The following is a 20406-nucleotide window of genomic DNA, read 5'->3' on the forward strand; positions in this document are numbered from 1 at the left end:
AAGGCAGTGTTGGTTGGTTGGTCACCGACTGTCCACCCCTTTGGTCCAGACTGAAATATCTCAACCGCTATTGGTTTCATTTGCCATGACATTTGGTACAAACATTTATGCCATGAATTATAATAACCTGGGGGGATCACTTTTATCTGGCCTTTAATCTAGCACCATTGGAAGGAGGAAAGGAATTACATAAGGATGCATTACGTAGATGGAAGGACAAAATGTTCGAAAGTATTAACATTATAAACATGGCTAGCAACTGTGAGCTCTCCAGACGCTTTAATCATGTCGATCCGGTTATGCAAGTCTGCGGCGAGGCTTTTCTCATCGCAAATTCCTTCCAAACCAAATCTATCGCTTGTCGTCGTCTCCTCGTTTCCTTTGATTGACGCTTTGTCCTTGCGTGTTGCGGGGGCGAAGGTTTCTGTTTTCTTTTGTGGGGGTTAATGATAACAGGCCTCAAAACTATGGCAGCTGCTTGGCCCTCTCAGATGTGGAAAACGACTGCAAATTCCACAGAGTTCCGAGCAATTGCTGGCTTCTCGGGAGAAGGTCTGACATCTCCAATTCTGCAGTTTTCACTGGATGGCTGGTTCTCTCTGATAAGAGGTCCCTGTAGTTGCGAAATGTCTTGCGTCCAGCTTTGAATGACGAAATGAGGAACGAGATTCTGTGGCTTGAAAGTGTTTACCTCAACCCCTCCATTCCTCGCACACAAGTGTTTCCCTACAGTGTGGGGGGGGGGGCTTGTTGCCATAATATCCAATTTTCTAAATTGTCATGCGATGACAGGGGTTTCACTTTACGAGGTTTCCGTCTTGAGGAGCTCATACCTGGACTGGTCTTCGTGGTCTCTCTGAGGACTGGAGAAATGGATTTCAATCAAGCGAAAGGGATCAAAGTGTTTTTTGTTTGTTTTGAATTTAACGCAGAGTTGAGGTTTTGTGTGACCTCAATGTGAGGACTGAGTGAAATCATCTCTTATTACTGTACCTTTAGTCTCTACTTCTGGCTCTGGTTTGAATGCACAGGCGCTGACCTCAGGCTTGTGTACAAGGCCCACTGATATGTAGAGTGCGGGCCCGAATCAAACCTCAATACATACTGAACTGTGTCTCTCCTTGTGTGAATCTCTTTCATTCACACACACACTTATATCTGCTTTCATATCATCCTTTCTGGGGGTTTTCACGCATATATTTAGCATCCCACGCTTGACCTTTTGTTCTTATGAATTAAGGAAACAATAATTGTTTTTGTCCCGCTGCAGCAGGCAAAGGGCATCCCTGCCCATTGCAGCCTTGTTTTCCATGCAGGCTCATGCTGTTTAGGAGTCCAATCGACACACTGATCTCTAGAAATAGATTTGTTCTTGAAAAATAGTTGTGGTATGATAATCACACACTGCTCCTCTGAAACACGGGCCAAAACACACCAGATGGTGGGGCCCAAAACAAACTGACGCTGCCATGTGTTCTGCTTTGGCACCCACCTGCTTTTAAATGTTCTCCGAATTACATTTCGTTCTCTGAAACCTAAGCGATAGTTGTACGCGATATGCCTTTCAGTTGGTTTGGGATTATTTCCGGTCCTCCGCGATGGTTTACTGGAATACAGTCTGCGTCAGTGCGAATCAGACAAGCATTTGTAGAGAACATTTGGTGTCGTAAATCTGCCTCTTGCTCTCTGTCTCACTCACACACACACACACACACACACACACACACACACACACACACAGGCGGTATGGAGGAAAGCACATAAACAAGACAAACAGACCACTTGGAAACCAGGTATAATAATTGAATATTGAGAATTGCCAGGAAAGGTTTGTCTAGCTGCCAGCTTCTTGGTTTCTTCTATATATAGTGTGAAACGGAAATGACTCAACTTTCAGAGAGGGTGGGAGGTGTGCAATCATTCCTTTGTGAAATATAAGGTCCTAATCCTTCATAAATGAAGTCATTTGTTATGGAATAAATGTCATATTTACTACCGGTATGCTTTAAGTATGGACCTGCCATTTAATTGTATTCAGTCATCTAATTCTTGTTGGCTTTGGATGGCATAATAAAACGGATCAATCAGTTCATTAGCTATCAGATGATTGAAATAACTTGAATCATATTTTCAAAATAAAGTGTCATTTTCTTTTGGTTCATGTTTTCATTAGAATTGTAATAATGGGCACCCTTTGAGACTACTTTCTATGATATCTCAAAAATAGAGATAATTCAATGGGTATGAACAGTTTCCCCCCAATTTAATGATTTTGGGATAAATTATTAATTCTCTCAGTGGATACGATTATTTTTTGCCTGTGTTGAAGGCCTTTTTCAAGGCAAATCAAAACCGATAAGTTCAAGCTGTCCAACACTGTCATCTTCAAGGGCTTAGAAAAGGGATACTTTTGCGATTTTCAAAGCTTTGTATTATCGCAGTGTGCGCAGATGAACGTGTTTGACTTGCCTCTGTGTTGCCAGCGCCTGGACGTCTCTGCTCATTTGCCAGAGGACTTAAGCCCGGACGCTGCAGCACGGGGCAAAAAGAGGCAGATTGTGTATACCTCTTTATTTCTGGATTTATCGTATTGCAAATATTATCAGTGTAGTTGAAAATTAGTCGATTAGTCAATCAACAGAAAATAAAGTTAATATTTGCTGGTTCCTTAGTGTACCATGATAGTAAACTGAATATCTGTGGGTTTTGAAATGCTTGCCAGACGAAACAAGAAATGTGAGTATCTCAACTTGGGCTTTGTAAAATCTGACGGGCATTTCTCACTATTTATTGACATTATGTGGACCAAACTAATAATATATTAGAGAAAATAAAGTACAGATTAATGTATAATGAAGAAAATATAACATTTTTGCTTTACTGTAAACTTAGCCTTAAACTTAACTTATTAAAAAAAAAAACACCTTAACCATCTATCATGCATGCTCAACATGCATTCATTTTGCATAACTTCTCTTAGAAGTCGAGCATTATAGCAGCAGCCGATCAAGAGGCACGCATCGATGCAATAGCAGCCGAATAAAAGAAGAAATCTACTCTGGCTACATCTGCACAGTGTGAGCTGACATCAGTAATGTTGTTTTAAAATTAAACGAACAAATCTTGTGGACAACACTGAGGGATACATTTGGGTTGACCAGCGCCCCAAAGTTCCCACTGAACCTCATAACATTGTGAAATGAGCTCTCGAGTCTTTTTCTTCATTGTGACTGGGGTCACTATAATTGCAAAGGTTACTGTCTTTATAAACAGCACATACACTCCCCCATCATCAAATCTAATTTGGTTGCTGCGATACAGCATGGGTTGCAGAAAAGAAAATAATAAAACCAAATATAATTTGATGACCTACGCATATTTTTTTAACGATAGCCATCAGATCAACACATTCAGTTAATTACCCTCATTTATCAAAGTTTCTTTGCTGCACAAATTGGCATATCAGTGTAAATAGACGAGGGAAAGTAAAAGGCAACCTTTATGAAAGCAAAGAGTCAGAGGGAAATTATTGCACAGAATGAAAAAAATTGCACGTTGCACAAAACTAAATAACGTAACAAAAAAAGACTGATCAACAAACTGAACTGAATGATACACTATGTTGGCTTACATAAACAGTTTCATGCAGATAAACAGTGATTACTGAGAATGGCCATGAAGTTAGAGATTTAGAGTTGTTATTGTTTCTAAAATACAATGTTTTAACACAGGCTTGGTAGATAAATACCAAGGATTATAATGTCTCTTAGCTATGAAAGATCATCTGAACTTGAACACAATACTGTGGTGTGTCATGTAATATCTTCCAGTCACAAACTTTAAAGTAGTGTGTTAAGAGTGAAGGCAGCAGAGCTTCTTGCAGCGTATTAAGAGAGAGTTTCAATCTCTCTGCAGCTTATTGAACAGAACGACCAAGTATAAAGAAGTATCGTCTGCATAAAGATGTATTTGAAAATTACGGATTCAAAGGCAATAATTGTAAGGAAACAGCACAGAAAGTCGAGAATAACCAGGATACTCAAAGTAAGTGCATGTAAACTATCTGAACGCTGGCTAACCTCCTGTGGGTTACTGACTGGAACTGGACTAGAGGTCCAGTAGCTGTAGAGTAAATGTTAAAGTGGTCGACTTCATCTTAGAGGAGAAGGGCAATCAAAGTGGCATTTAGTACAATTGTTCTTCTCATGAATGCTCACAGTTGTTTCGATAGTTTGACCTGAAATAAAACGTTGGTGCTGTTGATGTATGAACTCCAAAGGGTTTTATGTCTCGGTGAAGAGAAAAATAAGAAGAGTTCGAGTCCTCATGCAAGATCATTTAAAGGCAGATATAGTGCATAGTACTAAATTGATTACATTTTTTATAGTTAGGGCCGTTAATCAGTCATTAATCGGGCATAAAAAAGTGCATTCAGATACATCTATATGTTAAAGATCTGATTGAAATACATAAAATGTTTACATGTTGAAACCTTTTCGTGATGTGGACTCAAACCTCAAATCATGTTTTCCAACATGCAGCATTTTTGACGTTTAAAAAAAAAATCCTTTGCTTTACTATTTATGCCCAAAGCCTGACCATGTCAATATTTTTTCTAGGATTAAGAATTTAAAGTTAACTACTTCCCAGAGGGCGTATGTGTGCGTATGTTTAATGCATCTTAAAACGCTAATGCACGCAGCATGGTAAGATGTAGAGAAGTACCCTGGGCACCAGCTAGAGCCATCATTTCCAAAATGGTCTGAGGTATACATTCACAGCAGTTGAATATATGCGCAGACACAAGTTGAGGTTAACATAGAAACATGTTTCGTTTGTACCGTTAAAGCCCCCCCCCCCCCCCCCCGCTGTAAGAAAAAGACTGATATGTTTATTTTTGAACGATGCATTACATCTTTATTCAATATCCTTCCCTATTTGGATAGCCAAGTTCTTAAATCCAGTGATTTCTCCACATGATAACGGCCCAATTTGGAATCAGATCTCGTTTCGATGTTTTTTCATGTGAGGATTTCGTAAAGAAATTGGCAGATATTTGGGTTCCAAAACATGGGGACTCTATTTTCCAAGACTCACACTGAGATTGTCTGAGATATCTCAAGTTATGTCTTGAACACCGTCCCTGAAAGCTTCAAGCTCCACCGTTTCCAATCATACTGAGATGAAGCATCGAAGCTGCGGGCTGCAACACTTGTGTCGGACAGAAAAAAAAGGATCAGCAGAGCAATGTGTTTGAAATGAACAACTTGTTGTGTATTTAAAGTGCATCTTAAATCAAAGTTGTAATGTTGTTGTTGTTTTTAGTTGGGGTGATTATGCATCTCTATCGCCTTCTTGAATTCAACCAAAGAAAACCCATTCAATTATGACGGAATGAAATGAAAACAAATTACTGTTCACACCTAAAGCAACCCCAACTCAAGGTTCCACCTAACACCTTCTCCAGAGCTTTCAACCACACCACATGGTCTTCATCTGTGGATTGAGATCCATCTCCATTACAAACAAACTCAGCCCGCTGATGAAGTCCTGCGACACGGTTGAGAGCTCTGGAAAAAGCTATCAAGTGTGGCCCGAGTTCAAGTTGTGCCAGATTTACAAGTCAAGACTGAATGCTTACCTGGACAAAAATTAAAATTTCAAGATTTCATTTGTTGTCATTGTTTAACACAGGATTGCGCGATGAAATGCAGTTGGTAGTACTATTTTGCTACATAAGAAAAAGCACTCTAATATATGATGAAGGGTGGAGGATGAAGGGTGGAGGATGAATTAAGGAGTCTCACAGCCTGAAGTAAGAAGCTTCTCTGAAGCCCGGTAGTACGGCAGCTGATGCTTCTGTAACGCTTTCCAGACGGCAGCAGCGGGACAAGGCTGTGGCTGGGGTGGGTGTTGTCTTTTAATATCCTCATCTTCTCACCAATATTACTGATGCTAGGCAGATGCCAACCAACGATGTTCAGGACGGTTTTAATCCCCCGCTGTAGAGCCCTCCTGTCCTGGGCCGGGCACATCCCATGCCGAGTTTGTAATATTCTTTTAATGAACGCAAGACGTAAAGAAGACGACCGTGCCGTTCACTGCATCCAGAAACTTTATTCATAAACCTTGGCCAGTTCCTTAAATACAGAAAACCCTGAAAATGTATTATCACAGCTAACCCACAGTAAATCATCCATAGGATACGTACTGTTCCATGTGTTTCAATGGAGCTATATGTCACCCAGCGGTAAGAGAGAAGTCAAGCGGCTCTCAGCCAGCCAGACACCTCTGTGGCCTTGCAGTAGGAAGCGAACCATTGGTCAGGGTGATTAACCTCTGCAACGGGCCAATCGGACTGCAGTTCAGGAGGCTAACGACTGCCAGGTGTGTATCAGCTCAGCCGACTGGATCGTTGGCTTTGCGTATACGCACATGAAAGAAAGCAAAGCAGGCTAAGCTCGGCCGTGTCAGTCAAGAAGATGAAAAGTGGCATATTTTTGAAAACCATTTTCATTTGAGTCTCGGGAAAGATTTTACGCACATTACAGTGATCACTCACACCGTTTCTGTATTTTGTATTTCTGCCATTTATTATTCCAAAGAATCACTTGAATCACTTCGTGCGCATGCATTCCGTTAGACACATTGTTTTATGGCTTTTCCTCCGTAACCTCTCCGGAGACGTTCTTCCATAAAGTCGCTGTATGACAGCAGTATCCTCTGCTCAGAGTGACACAGTGTGTTGTGAAATGGGAAGTGTCAGATAAAAGAAAAGACTGCGAACAAGCGGCATGTTTGCCGATCTGAGGCCCCGAGTCAATCCAACACGTCTCTCCTCTGTGAGGAGGGAAAGGGAATCTTTTTTTTTTTGGTAGGACCACCTCCAAGGAGTCCTCATCTAACGCTGCTCTGCTTTCAATTAAGTGCATTTCTACAAATATGAAGGCTGATATCAGGTTTTTTAAGGTGCTTTATAGGGAGATCGGCTCTGATTCACCTTCTGATCTGAGCCCGACATGGCAACAGTTACAAACGCAGCTAATTGAAAGGTTTTTAACAAAAAATATGTGAAGCCTTCATTGTGCCTGTAAAAACAGTGCAAATGTTTTTATGATTTTGATATCAATGATGTGTTGAAGAAACAGTGTGATGGAATGTCAGTCATTTACTTGGAAGTGCTCTCACATAAACATATCAGAGTCCTTTGATTCTTCACTTGACCCTGCAACTCATTTCTCACATACACAGTTTGCAGCTGTAATAATACTCAAGATCGGGCTATTTAGTCACGCAAATAGTTTTAGTTTTATTTTAAGTTAAAATGTATTTCTGTTGAAGACATTTGCAGCCACCTGTTACATAATCAGGCTGTGTGGAATGACGTTTGTAGTCCTAAAGATGTTATATCTTTGGAAAAAGGTAGATGTTTCATGGCAGAATTTGGCTTGCTGCTCAAAAGTGTTCTGCCTAGTCCCGCCCCCCTGTGCTTCAATTGGCTATTCTGCAATAAGGAAGTAAGTAGACGTTGGGCAAGTTCCTCAGGAAGTGTAATGAGTTACGTTTTACTCATTAAAAGTTTTATATTGCTTAACTCTTTACTTTGTATCAAAAGTAATACAATGGGTGCAGAAAATAACCTCTAATGTGGTTAAAGCAGGAAAGTCAGTAAATCCGTCTGCATTGATCTATGAACGTGGTTGATTCTATAAGTATCTGCTGTCTTCATATGTTTATACTGCACGGAAAGCTTCTCCTTCAGTTCATGAAACCCCTGCAGCATGTGAAGGTAGCAGGACACATGTGTTAATATAATATAATAACTGTTTGATATATTTACCTTCACATAGCCGTTTTGCACTTTGCCACACTGCCCATACATGAACCAAAAATAGAAAGCGAGCATTGGGGATGGCCACACAGTCCCGGGCGCCTTACAGCTGGCAATTGGCATTCATATTCAAACTGCATCTGAGGGTGCAATGCATGCTGAACCACATCACGGGCCACCGTCAAGCTTCTGCACACTGACCGGCAAATGAATAAAGAATGGCCTGCGGTCGCTGATGGCACCGTAAATTGTGCATCAACTGGAACCTCTATCCGCCACGTGGGATAATGCGCTAATGACATTACAGCGCAAACACACTCGTAAAGTTTGGTAATTTGCCCTTTTTTGCATCTGATTGCAATTATGCATCCAAGAACACAAGAAGCACAATGGCTGAGAAAAAGAAAACTTTCAGAACACAGGCTACACGTTTTTGTGTCTGCATCTGTGATTAGCAGAAGTCTCACCTCAGATGTTTCAAAAGCTCTGCATCACCAGATCCCACCACAGGTAAATTGTTGTAATTTGGCTGAACTGATCTTAATGCTGACATGCACTGCTGCTATTTGAACTTTCTAAGTATTTCGAAAGATCGCAAACAAGCCGACATCCCCCGGTGGATATTAGAATTATTGGATGGCGGGACACCAACCTCCCTCTCATTGAGTGAAACCAAATGATTCCCCTCACAGCTCAATGTTTTGGTTACCAATGAGCCTTGACCAATCACATTACTGAGTTACTTAAACAGGAACGTTCAGATTGGCATGCATTGCCCGTTGAGCTCCTGGTGTCTGGCCCTCCGATCCATTTCATTAACATGATTTTACCGCACGCCATCTCTCCAAGTCTCAGTCTATTTCTCTCTCATCCTTACAGACAGGCCTCAGGAATCTTCCTCTTCATTTCATTACTTGGCCCATCTTTACGTTACCCCACTGAGTGCATAATGGATCCTGACAGAAAATAACTGCGGATGTCGGTTGAGTTGGGGAGGGAAGCGGGGCGGGGGGGGGGGGGGGGGGGGGGATCGTCGGTCTGCGTAAATATACAGCGCAGCCGGTAAACACAGCCGCCGACTATTTAAATCAGCCCGTCAAAGTGTCATGCTGGGAATCCCTCGTGATGATGTGCCCCGGCGATCCGTCAGCGCAGCAGAGATCGCAAGAGCTTTGGAAAAACGGAGAGCGAGTGCGCAGCGGAGTCTGTTCTTCATCAGAGCGGTAGCAGACTCCATCCTTGACATCGCATGTTTTATTCCTCGGAATCAGGAATTGGCCTGATAGAAGTCATGCTTCCCATAAGTGAGGCAGTGTGCTGCCAGTTTACTCTGAACTGGAAAGCGTCGGCAGAGACCGGTTGACACCTCGGCACGTGACGTGTACCGTTCACACACACACGAACACACACACACACACACACAGAGGAACCTGCGCATTTATACGCACACCCATGTGCTTATTCTCACAGGCCCTTGTCCAAACTCGTCGTTTGGTGCCACTGATTAGACACATGACCCACCCTTGCATTGTAGGATTACACGCATCGGTTTACTGGCTTAGTGAATTCCCCACGGTGACCCGCAGTAACACTTTTTTACTCTGCTGTACAAATCAGCCATTTACACAGCTGTCCAAATACAGAAGTCTTTTCCCGCTAAATGACTCTCTTTCTTAGGGAGTCGCCTTCTTTGAGGTATTCATGCTGTTTTCAGAGCTACGAGCTGCACAAAAGCCCGAGGAGTCGCTCAACGTCTGCCGAAAACATGAAATATAATGTTACTTTCTCATCAGGAAAAATCTGAGCTGGGCGTAAGGTTCACTACACGCCCATGGTCCCCTGTTGTCGAGAAGTGAACTCAGGGAAATGCTTTCACGGACAGTGAACCGAGCTTAATAATAGAGACCTCTTCGGCGCGGCGCTGCGGTCCCTCCTCTTTGGATGCGCGAGCTCTTCTATCGGGAGAAAGTTGAAAACGAGAGAGCGTGAGAGAAAGAAAAGACATGAGGAGAAAATAAAAAACAGACAAGCGTGTGATGCAGCAGGTTCTGCTGGGGATGGTAGAGCTGTTTCGAAGGGATGAAGGAACTGTCAGATCCGCAGTTCACAGTGGGACACGCCCTGGAGGAATCTGCTCCGAAGCTGCCTATTCGTTTCCAATGTGTGTGCGGAGGAAGCTGTTTATCATAGCACCTCTCCATTTATTCAGTGTGCATTAACAACAGCAGGGACCTTTTTTTTGGGGTAGAGGAAGAGGAACTGGGCAGCCTAAACTGAACAGACAAAGGCAATAGTGCCACCTACAGAGACTCAAACTTTAGTAACAAAAAGTCTAAAAAGAGGAATTCAATTTATATATTTTCTTTCTGAACTAAAACTTATTCTTGTCAGTTTGCCAGGATGATGTACCAATTTACTTTGGTAACTAATAGAAAGGCACTCCTGAAGAAATGAAGAGTTCCTAGTTGCAGCTCGGTGTGATGCACCAGCCTGTAGACGCACCACTTGCATGCTGCTTAGCAGCCCTGATAAGGATAATAACATATTCTAGGTTCTGCACAGTATGCACTCTACAGTTATTGCATGCCTGCGTCCTTTGACATTTTTACTGTCAAAGGATTTTTACTTTATTTAGAAGTTTTAAAATATGTTATAATCGAACATAAATATAATATAATAGAAATAATGATAATATAAAAAAGTATAAACTAATAATAATAAACACATTATATTAACACATTAAGTATTAAAAATATAACATATTTGTTTTTCATGACATACATTTCTGATCTCCCTGACATGCTTTTTAAATACAAAATCCTTTAAATTGTACCTGACAGCAAGTATGTAGTGGTGTGTATCTTTATTGTGATAGGAATGAATGAAAAAAAGAAATAAAACGTAGCATCTGCGTACTTAAACAGACGAAGACAAGACAGAGAGAAATATTGCATATTACTTGGATCCTAAAGACTTGAGAGTTTGCCCTACCTGCCCCGCTGTGGATGGATGATAGGTTAAACAGGTTGCTTATTGCTTTTTGACTGTGTAGCTGTTAAAGGTCAGTATTTGTGGTGTAAATTAACGTACTGTGGACCCGCGGATGGAAATGTGATTCCCAGACATTCCTTACACGACACGGCTCTTTCCTCTCGTTGTCTCTCTCTCGCTCTCTCTCTCTCTTTCATTCTTTATTTTATCTTCTCTCCACCCTGTTAATGTTGTGCCAGGTGCTCTACATGTACTCAATCACAACAAAAAATAAATATCTCTCGGGAGACATTTCTTGCAGCATGTTATGTCTTCTTGCTGTCTTTATTGCTTACACTGCTCACTCCACCGCACTCGTTTCTCTCTCTCCCCATTCCTCCGACCCTGATGTGTTTTCATGTCCTGACTCCCTCCTCCTCCTCCTCCTCCTCCTCCTCCTCCTCCTCCTCCTCCTCATGTCTTTCAGACTGTTCCTGAAAAGCCACAGTGGGACCGCAGGCAGACAGAGCAGTCTTGTAATCCACGGAGCAGACTTCAGCACCAAGGACATGGACAATGACAACTGCATGTGCAAGTGTGCCCTCATGCTCACTGGTGGTAAGTGCAGCCAAGTGTTGCTTTACAGAGGGGATAATCATAGCAAAAGAGGGGACCACCTGTATATTACAAGTACCTCCCAGTGTGACTGTGGCAAGTACAGTAGATCAAAGTTGAATCAGGATCTTTTTCTTTTTTTTGCCACTTACACTTGCACAACAAGCTGCTAACACAACATTGACATATTATCACCTTATAAAGTTAGAAAAGGTGTTAGCAAACATTTGCTTATTTACATTACCAGCAGACACAGAGAAGCAGTTACATTCATGTTGGCCTATACGTCTCTGGCCACCTTATGAATGTAAGTCCAATATTCATTCTACTTTTAGCTCCGTTTTTGGTCTCCACCCAGTCCTGAGGGAAATATCTGGCTCCTTGGCTGCTAAATGCTCCACTATGTTCACTTTATCTTGCCAGCCTCAATCAGCAGACCGACGAAGTATTACAGGCTATAAAAACCAAAACAATTAGCTAAAAGATGCTAAGAAAGTTCCATGGAACAGTGGGTTTGTCTGTAGGTTTGTCACAACAAACAGCAACATAAACATTAAATACAGTATAGTCATCTGATCCATGGATCCCAGAACGCATCAGAACAAGGGCCATAATTTCAAGGGCCATAATTTCAAGGAATGTGGAGGGGGTGGTGGGAGGCATACGCAATGAAACAGACATAGGCTTGTATTACTATTGACTAGCTACAGAACACTCCAATACCCAGGCCAGGCACCGGGTTGAAGTGACTGAGGGCTGTTAAAAATTGCGAGGGGTCAAGTATTTTTCATAAATAAAAGACATAGATTTAACCATGCAGTAGCCTCAGAAAGGTTCAATAACAACAACAGCATAAGGCTACTCTTTCAAAATCAAAGAATATTTAAATCAGAGCAATCAAATAAGAACGCTGTTTCAATTTACGAAAGGTGGAACCATTTGCCTTCCTTTTCAGCAATGTCTTCTTCCTGTCAGGTCTCAGCAATAAACTCGGGGAGTATACAATGTCATTATTACCAATATAAACCTTAGGTTAAACTACAAAAACCCAAGAAGCAATGAACCGGTATGATCATTTAAGCATTTGTGTCTCTATGGCACCAGCGAGACAGTACAGAATTGCTTTTAGAAGAAAAACAATTGCATGATGTAATCATTCCAAAAAGCAATTTTCTCTGATTGGCATCATGACGAACCCCACAATTTTCATTGCCTGGTCATTAGTTCGGGTTGTTATGATCGCAAACCTGCACTTGTGAGACGTGCAATGGGCTAACATGGCCACTTATACATCTATCTGCACCTATTAGGGCTATATTCCGCATCCCCTCCCAGTTGCACCGTGGTTGGAAACAGGCACATTGTAAAAATCCCTGGGCGCGCCACCAAGTGTCAGTGAGATTTAACATGACTCCGCTTCTCCTGCTGTGTAAGTGGAGCCCAGTGACCCTCGCTGTCACCTCATGGCAGCTCTACGGCTGTGGAATCGTGACCTGGTACGAATCAAGCATTTTATTTTAAGTGCAGATTTAAGATCAGCATTACCTCTTAGGTCATTGTGAATGCAGTGGGTTAAAGGGAACTGGCATCTGATCACCAATCAACACCCCCTGCTCTGCTTGATTCATGGCCTGCCTCTGGCCAGGCCACAGAGGAGAGGCATGACAACATGTAGCCTGAGTTGAGGCTGGTCCGAACCCAGCACCGCGCCGCAGTATATACAGTATATCATTCGATTTATTCCCTTGCATTTATAAGAGCGGGGCTGACATCAAGTGATGTAAGTGTCTGGAATATGCAAGAGGAAAGTACTTCTCTTCTACATTCATGAGGACAACTGCAGCATGCTGTGTTAAGAAGAGGCAGCAGGATATAGTGGGGGTACACATACTGTAATGTATATATTTACACAACACCAGAACATACAGTATGGATAAAGTGCTGACAGTAGGAGGTAAGGGGGGGGGGGATCCCTCTATCATGAGAACAAACTGCACCAGACTTTTTTTTAAATATTTTTTTTTTTCAAAAGAAGACATCTCCACTGTTTTTACAAGTCAGTAAAGATATCTGTCATGGAAACAGAGAGGATACTGGTCATGAATCCCAAAAGATTGCTGCTGTGCACACTAAATGTTTATAGGCGTGACGGCCGTTGTGTGGTCTGCACTTTATCAACGAGCGAGGGATGGCAAGTAGGAGACATTCGCTTTAAGAGGAGAAAAAAAACACTACCTCAATAAAATAAAACAGCAGGTTGCACAACACGCTTTAGGATGATACCACCAAACCCCATCCCATCCTTGTATCAACTACAGGACATTACTGCTAGCTTTTCTCCCGGCTATTTCAACAATGTTTTAATTCTATTTGTGGCTGGTGTCGTAAACTACGTAGTGTGAACCCCAGCCTCTCTTTTGTGATTAATCGGCTCGCAGACATTCAGTTTCCTATTTAAAGCTGCTTCAATGTTTTTTCGGCCAAATGAGGGCAGCGGAAACGAGCTGTAAACTCAACACATGTCAAAACGTATTGCTTATTTACACATTCAGCAGATAGCTGTCTCGGCAATTTAAGTCCAATAATTACTCACCTTTTAGCTCTGTTTTGGTCTCCACCACCTCGTGAGGGAAATATCTCCTCTTTAGCTGCTAAATGCTCCACTCTGTTTAGAAGCTAGTCTTTAACTTTGTCTGTCTGACGTTTGGTGTTGGGCAGGAAGTGTTCAGAGGATTAGTATGCCTGTGCAGCGGCGACAGCTGTGTTTTTTTTATTTTGGGAATGCGAGAATTCATACGCTAATTTTGACAATTTCACACACACATGTCTAACAGGATAAAATGACGAAGTGGTGACATTTCGAACAGAAATGAATGTTATGAAACTGCAACATGAGTGGTTGGCGGAGGCATAAAACCCGGAGGCGGTTATTGTAGTTTAGAGCTGACATGCTGCGCCTGCTGTGGCTGGAAACTCAAGAAGCCTGCCAGCCTTTAAAACCAAAACCATGAGCTGAAAGACTGAAATGTCCTGTGGAGCTGAGGGAAGCTGCACAGTTGGGTGACAATTTCTCTGTGGATTCGTCACCACAAGCAACCACTTTAACATTACAAAAATGAATTCAATCAATCATTAATTTATACATTTTGACGATAGCAGCTTTAACCTTTCACAACTTTGGTCCATCTGTTAAGATGGCAGGTGCAGTAGCTCCTCTGGAAGAGCTCCCCAGCTTGAGGACTATTCCCCAAAAAATCTTAAGAAATTATAGAAGAGCAAGTGCTCGTTAATATTTGGTTCCCACTGGCGCCAGCATTTACTGAAATTATAAGCAGCTGTGGAAATGTAAGGAGGTGTCCACCAGTTCCCCTTCTATGTTGTGTACGTGCCTCATGATGAAGCAGCAATCAATGTGAAATTTATATCTTGCGCGATCCACGCCAGCAACAAGGGCAGAACATTGCTCCTGATTACTGACAGCTCTCGTGAAATGTCACACTGTAGTCCGCAGTGGTATTCAGGTCCGACCGGAGAGACGAGAGGAGCTGCCATTTGTCCCCGCGTAACTGACACATGCCATGCCTCACATATGTTCTATATCGGACTGTATCAGTGAGGGCGAGTTCACTAGTTCAGGATGGATTACATGTTATGTTCAGAAATATATATTTCTATAATTACAGAAGTTACATGGTAGATATTTATGGTTGTTCCACACATTTGGTCCATGATATCTCCCTACTTCTGAGTCTTAACTGCTTCAGTGACCGGTAGGTAGAGGGAGAAACAGTAAATATAAGTTTGGCGGTGCTAAACCATTCAGACGCTTCTAAACTCTGCTAATTCTGAAAGATACAGGAAGCCAATGTGTGTGTTGAATTATGAAATAGCCGTCCTCTAAGTCCAAGCACGTGTACCCTTCCTCTGAGCACCAGAGCAAATGTGTCACCTTGGGAGTGGAATATAAGTTTCCCATGCCATTCACCCCTCTGGTGTCAAACTGGAGCTCCTGCACTTGTACCCTTTGCTTTAAATAGAAAGAGGTACCGAAAGTGTCCATCAGCAGGTACCGGATGCCATTGAACCCATGACAGTAACACATTGAGCAGATAGCAGCGCAATGGTGTCTGAAGCAGTGCCATGGCCCCGTGGGAGAGGCCATGGGAAGCTGTCAACCTTTACCAAGGACAAAAACTTCTGATAGAGGTGACTTCATCAACGCCTTACTCAAAGCCTGGTTTCTTCTGCTAAAAGGCATCGCCGCTTTGCAACTAATATGTTTTATTTCCCCTTATTCTCTTCAAAGGTTGGTGGTTTGATGCCTGTGGCCCGTCCAACCTTAACGGCATGTACTTCACCCAAGGACAGCACATAGGGAAGTTGAACGGTATCAAGTGGCACTACTTCAAGGGCCCCAGCTACTCGCTACGAGCCACGGTCATGATGATCCGCCCGCTGGACTTCTCCTAGTCCTTTGAACTTTGAACTTCCCTATTTCATCCTCTTGTCTCATCTCATTTTCGCTGGCCCCGGGAGTCATCCAATGAATCTGTTTTTATTCAATCTGGTTCCTCTCCAGAGCGACGGCTATTGCTGCGCTGCCTCGTAACCTTTCCCCCTCAGCGGTCTGAAAGCCAGCCACGAGGAGGAACAACGGAGCACGAGATGATTCACCTGAACTGTTTCTGTTCCCAAACAGATTCACAAACGTGATGTTATTTAAGGACAAAAGCATACAGTATGTGTTATCTCCACACTTGCAATGTGTGCACATTAAGAGCCCGCTATAACAGCTCTTGAAAATTCAAGCACGATGTCAAACCACAGCTTTCCCATTATCCTGGGGACCTGCGCTGTAATAATATAGAGGACTTGAACTCTTCTGAATGGAAAGCAGCTATGACAGAGCAGCACTGACTCTTCAACTGCAGGACAGAACGTATCTGGAACGCTATAAGGAGATGATGCTTTTCTATTAAAATGTTGCTGACAGAACGCAGCCGATAAATATTACCATTGTATTATATATTGTGGGGTTTTTTTTAGTATTATTTTTATTATCCCAACTGTATACAATATCCAAAGTGAGATGAAATTGTCTTTTGTACTACAAGTGTAACACACGCACAGTTTTAAGGTGACCTTAACATTCAAGCGATGAGCTGGTAATAGTTACAAGGGTCACTTGGAGCATTTGCTGCCTTGACAGTGTGATTATTATTAGAGTTCAACATGTGAGGTTTTTATTGGGTTCGATTCTGGACTGAGAACCATTTGCATTTGTTGTTGGCTGAGAAACGACTCGTACCTGCCAAGGTTCAGCATGTGAGTGATCACCTTACCTCTGCTGGATATGAAAAAGGACATTAATACTGATTCCTATTATTAGTGATGTATAACAATTACAGCTGTGTGCACATGGGGGAAGAGAATGCACAAATGCATATACAAGTAATGTGTGTTTTTTCAAATACACAGAGATAAACAGTGTATTCCAGCGTGTGATGATGAAGTACCACGTCATGATCCGTCCATATTTACAAAGATGTAAATGCTTATATTAAGCTGATGTCCCACAAAGAATGAGGTCAGAGTTCATATTACTGAATCTTATTTCTAACTCTAAAGGGCATTATAAAAGCTCTTTAAGGGTAATTTCAGTATTTCTCGACCCTATTTTTCCACGTTTTTGTGACTAATAGGGACAACAATTTTTTGAAATTGGTCCAGTATTGAGGGAGAACGCTGCAGGCGGCAGCCGCTAAACGGGCTGCAATGTAATCGCTTGGGGCTACTCCTCACCGTCAATGTATGTCCTCTAGAAGTGCTTGTTTATGCCACTGACAGGCTCAGATTGTTGTTGTAAGTGTCTGACAACATGATGGAAAGGACCTTACAGAGAAATAAACCCTTTTTCTAAACCTTTCGCTTGATCCGATCTGTCTTTTAGCTCGGAGAAGACTCGTTCTTAAATCTTGCGTCACATCCACATTGTTGATATTGTCTTAAGAGTTTTAATGTCATGGTTGTTTATTTATCTAACACCAAGCTACGCTTTCTGTACTCCAACCAGGCCGCAACCTCCGGGTCTGAAAAGTGAAGCTGATGTGGAAGTGCCTTAAACTTGTAGTCTCTCTAATGGCCTTCAGGGGGCGACTCCTCTGGTTGCAAAAACAAGTCAGATTTTATAGAAGTCTATGATAAAAACTCTACTTGTCACTTGATTTATTACCTCAGCAAACATTATAAACATGAGTTTATGGTCTCAATCTCTAGTTTCAAGTCTTCAATACAGCATGATGTTCATTTAGTACATTATGGTCCATTTAGAGTTAAATAGACCAAAAAGCAGGGCATGCTTTAGGGCGTGGCTACCTTGCGATTGACAGGTCACTAGCACGGCGTTGTCCGGTCTGGGACTTGTCCGTGTCTTTATCTTACAACTTAAACCCTTTCACAGTGTGTTTTCACTTCATGAAAGTTAATTGTAAAATTTTGTTCGCCTAGAAAAGTGTTACTCGGAGCTCGGTTGAACTCGTGTCACTTCTGGTTGGAAAAAAACAATATGACGATGGCCAAAAACAAATATGGCGACGGCCAAAATGACGAACTCGAGGCTTCAAAACGACAGTCCACAAACCAATGGGTGACGTCATGGTGACTACGTCCACTTTTTATATACAGTCTAAGACTCCAACACAACAATCTCTAACAACACCTGCACTCCTCTCTCCAACTCACGTGGTCACAAAACCAATCAAACTGCATCAGGCGAAAGGTACAAACGCAATCAGAGCCTGTCAGTGACAAAAACAAGCATGTTTATTGGACGTTTGGTGGATGTTTGGTGGACGGTAAGGAGTTGACCCTGGCTATTACATTGCAGCCCGTTTCCAGGTTGGAAAGTACTGAACTTACCCTGGTCATAACCTCGAACCTTAAGACAAAGAGAAGATCGTAAAGACGAGTTACAACATGTTTTTCACAGACATCAACATGACACAGCCTAAGAACCCAGCCAGTTTCTGTTTCTCATCAATGTTGCTTTGTGGGGAAAAAACAAAAGAAACTCCTGGAGTTGGATATGAAGCATGAAATTAATGATTCCACCAAGTGATCCGTGTGAACGCATATTTCATAACTTCCAGCTTTGTAACAACAGAATCTCCTGTGGGATATTAATAAAGGTACATATGGCGAGAAGATAAAGCATATCTGCAACTTATAAAACTACAATTGACATGTTTATTAACGTACTAAAATTGTATGATTTAATGTGTGTGTGCGTAGAGCAGCTCTCCTGCGGAAAGCTATTCTTTCTTTTTTGTTCTGTTTTTACTCCAACAGAAGTACAATGGTGTTTTGAAGTTGAGCATAACACATAGAAGTTAAGATAATAACCCTGGAGAAATGTGCCTTTGATAACTCTGCTTTTACCTCATTCCATTCCAGATTTTGCAGATTTATTTAAACATCTTTTTGTAACATGTGGTCAGTGTTGTGTTGCTAGATTAAATAAAAGAGGAAATGTTTTCATTCTGCGTTCAGGCTGCACTTTGTGTGCAAAATTGATGTGATGATAGACATAGGTTTAAAGTCAGGGTTCCAAAACATTGCCCTTCATTACGTCTTTCTTTAAGCAGACATGTTTAATGTAAAAAAAGCTACCTTTAATGATAACATCAGGTTAAATATTCTGATACAAATGCTACACTGTATGTCATGCAAAGCGAGCTTATCGCACAGAAAGACACAACATAAATAACGCAGATACACAGACATGCTTTCTTTTCCGCCCAAACCAGATGGTTCATATGTTAAACTCCCTCTCTGGCCAGGCGGCGGAGTGGCTTTTGTCTTGAGTGGTGACCCGCCCGCTTTGCTCGCTAGCGGCAATGACAGATTGCCAAAGTGTCAAACGATGCTGTCGGGACCCGTAGTGTCCTCATAGTTGACATTCCTGGGCCTAATCAGAGGTTATACAAATTACTGCAGCCTGCAAAAGCACTGTGTGTCCTTCGGCGCCCACACTGACCCGACACCCTCGCTGGAATGTGTTCTATACAGAGTCCGGAGCAGTGGGGTGTGAAGAGAGTCCGTGCACGCTGGCAAACACCTATGCGGGTCCTAAGCTCTGTCCTTTGTTGGAGTGAGGACAGGAGGTACCGAGAACCACTTCTGAAACCGGTGGAAGTTTTGTCTCTGTGGACGTTCAGGTGTCAAAGCAAAGTGGTGTTTTGCTTGTCATCTGCACATAAACACACACACACACACACATCGCCGGCTCCTCACATCCACAGCCAGGCTGATCCACTGAAAGCGGATCCTTTCCTGTTAACCGAGGAAGAGCTGAGCGCTGGCGAGGCGATGGGACTCCCTGAGGGTCTGATCCGCATGTAGACGGACAGCGTTGGACCTCAACCAAATCAGATACGACAGAGCACAGTACCTGCAGTATGAACACTCGGGGGCCACTGAATCCCCTGAAGAGGCCACCTGCTCACATGGAAATGAATAAAAACATAGAGAAAGGAAGTGGAAGTAAAAATAGAGTATATGTCTGTAGCCCTTCGCTTCATATCAGATTTATTCATAAAATGCCTTTAGAATGGGCTCCTAATTCTAGTATTATCAATCCAGTACAAATACACCATCACAAACACTTTTTATATTACAACTAAGATGGTTGGATTTAAGCAGAAAAACCCCTGTTGTAAGCAGAGTGCAAGATGATGAGAAAGACGGCTAATGATATAATCCTCTTTCATTGTGGAGCCGTGATGTATTATAAGGGATTCAAATAATAAGTCAAATTAAAGTAATTTAGTTTTAAATCAAGTCAGATGTAAATAACCAAGGAAATCAAATAGGGATTATTAACTGGTTCCCTTAAATCAAGCAATCTGATTGGTTCATAGCCAAGATATAATAACCGCATACCATGGCTATGACGGCTAATGCTGTGTTCACAATACAAGCGCCAAAAGGCC

General features: G+C 42.2%; 1 protein-coding gene across 1 annotated transcript in view; it reads left to right on the forward strand.

Annotated features, from left to right (window-relative positions):
* The window catches only part of angpt1 (angiopoietin 1), a 51503-nt gene extending 35617 nt beyond the window's left edge, over positions 1–15886 (forward strand). The window contains exons 8-9 of the mRNA XM_076106051.1: positions 11289–11419; positions 15723–15886. Of these exons, the coding sequence (XP_075962166.1) occupies positions 11289–11419; positions 15723–15886 (295 nt within the window). The remainder of the gene's footprint in view (positions 1–11288; positions 11420–15722) is intronic.
* The last annotated feature ends 4520 nt before the right edge of the window (positions 15887–20406 follow it).

This window comes from Anarhichas minor, unplaced genomic scaffold (assembly GCF_050575085.1).
Source record: "Anarhichas minor isolate MPS153535 unplaced genomic scaffold, ASM5057508v1 ptg000033l, whole genome shotgun sequence".
NCBI lineage: Eukaryota > Metazoa > Chordata > Actinopteri > Perciformes > Anarhichadidae > Anarhichas > Anarhichas minor.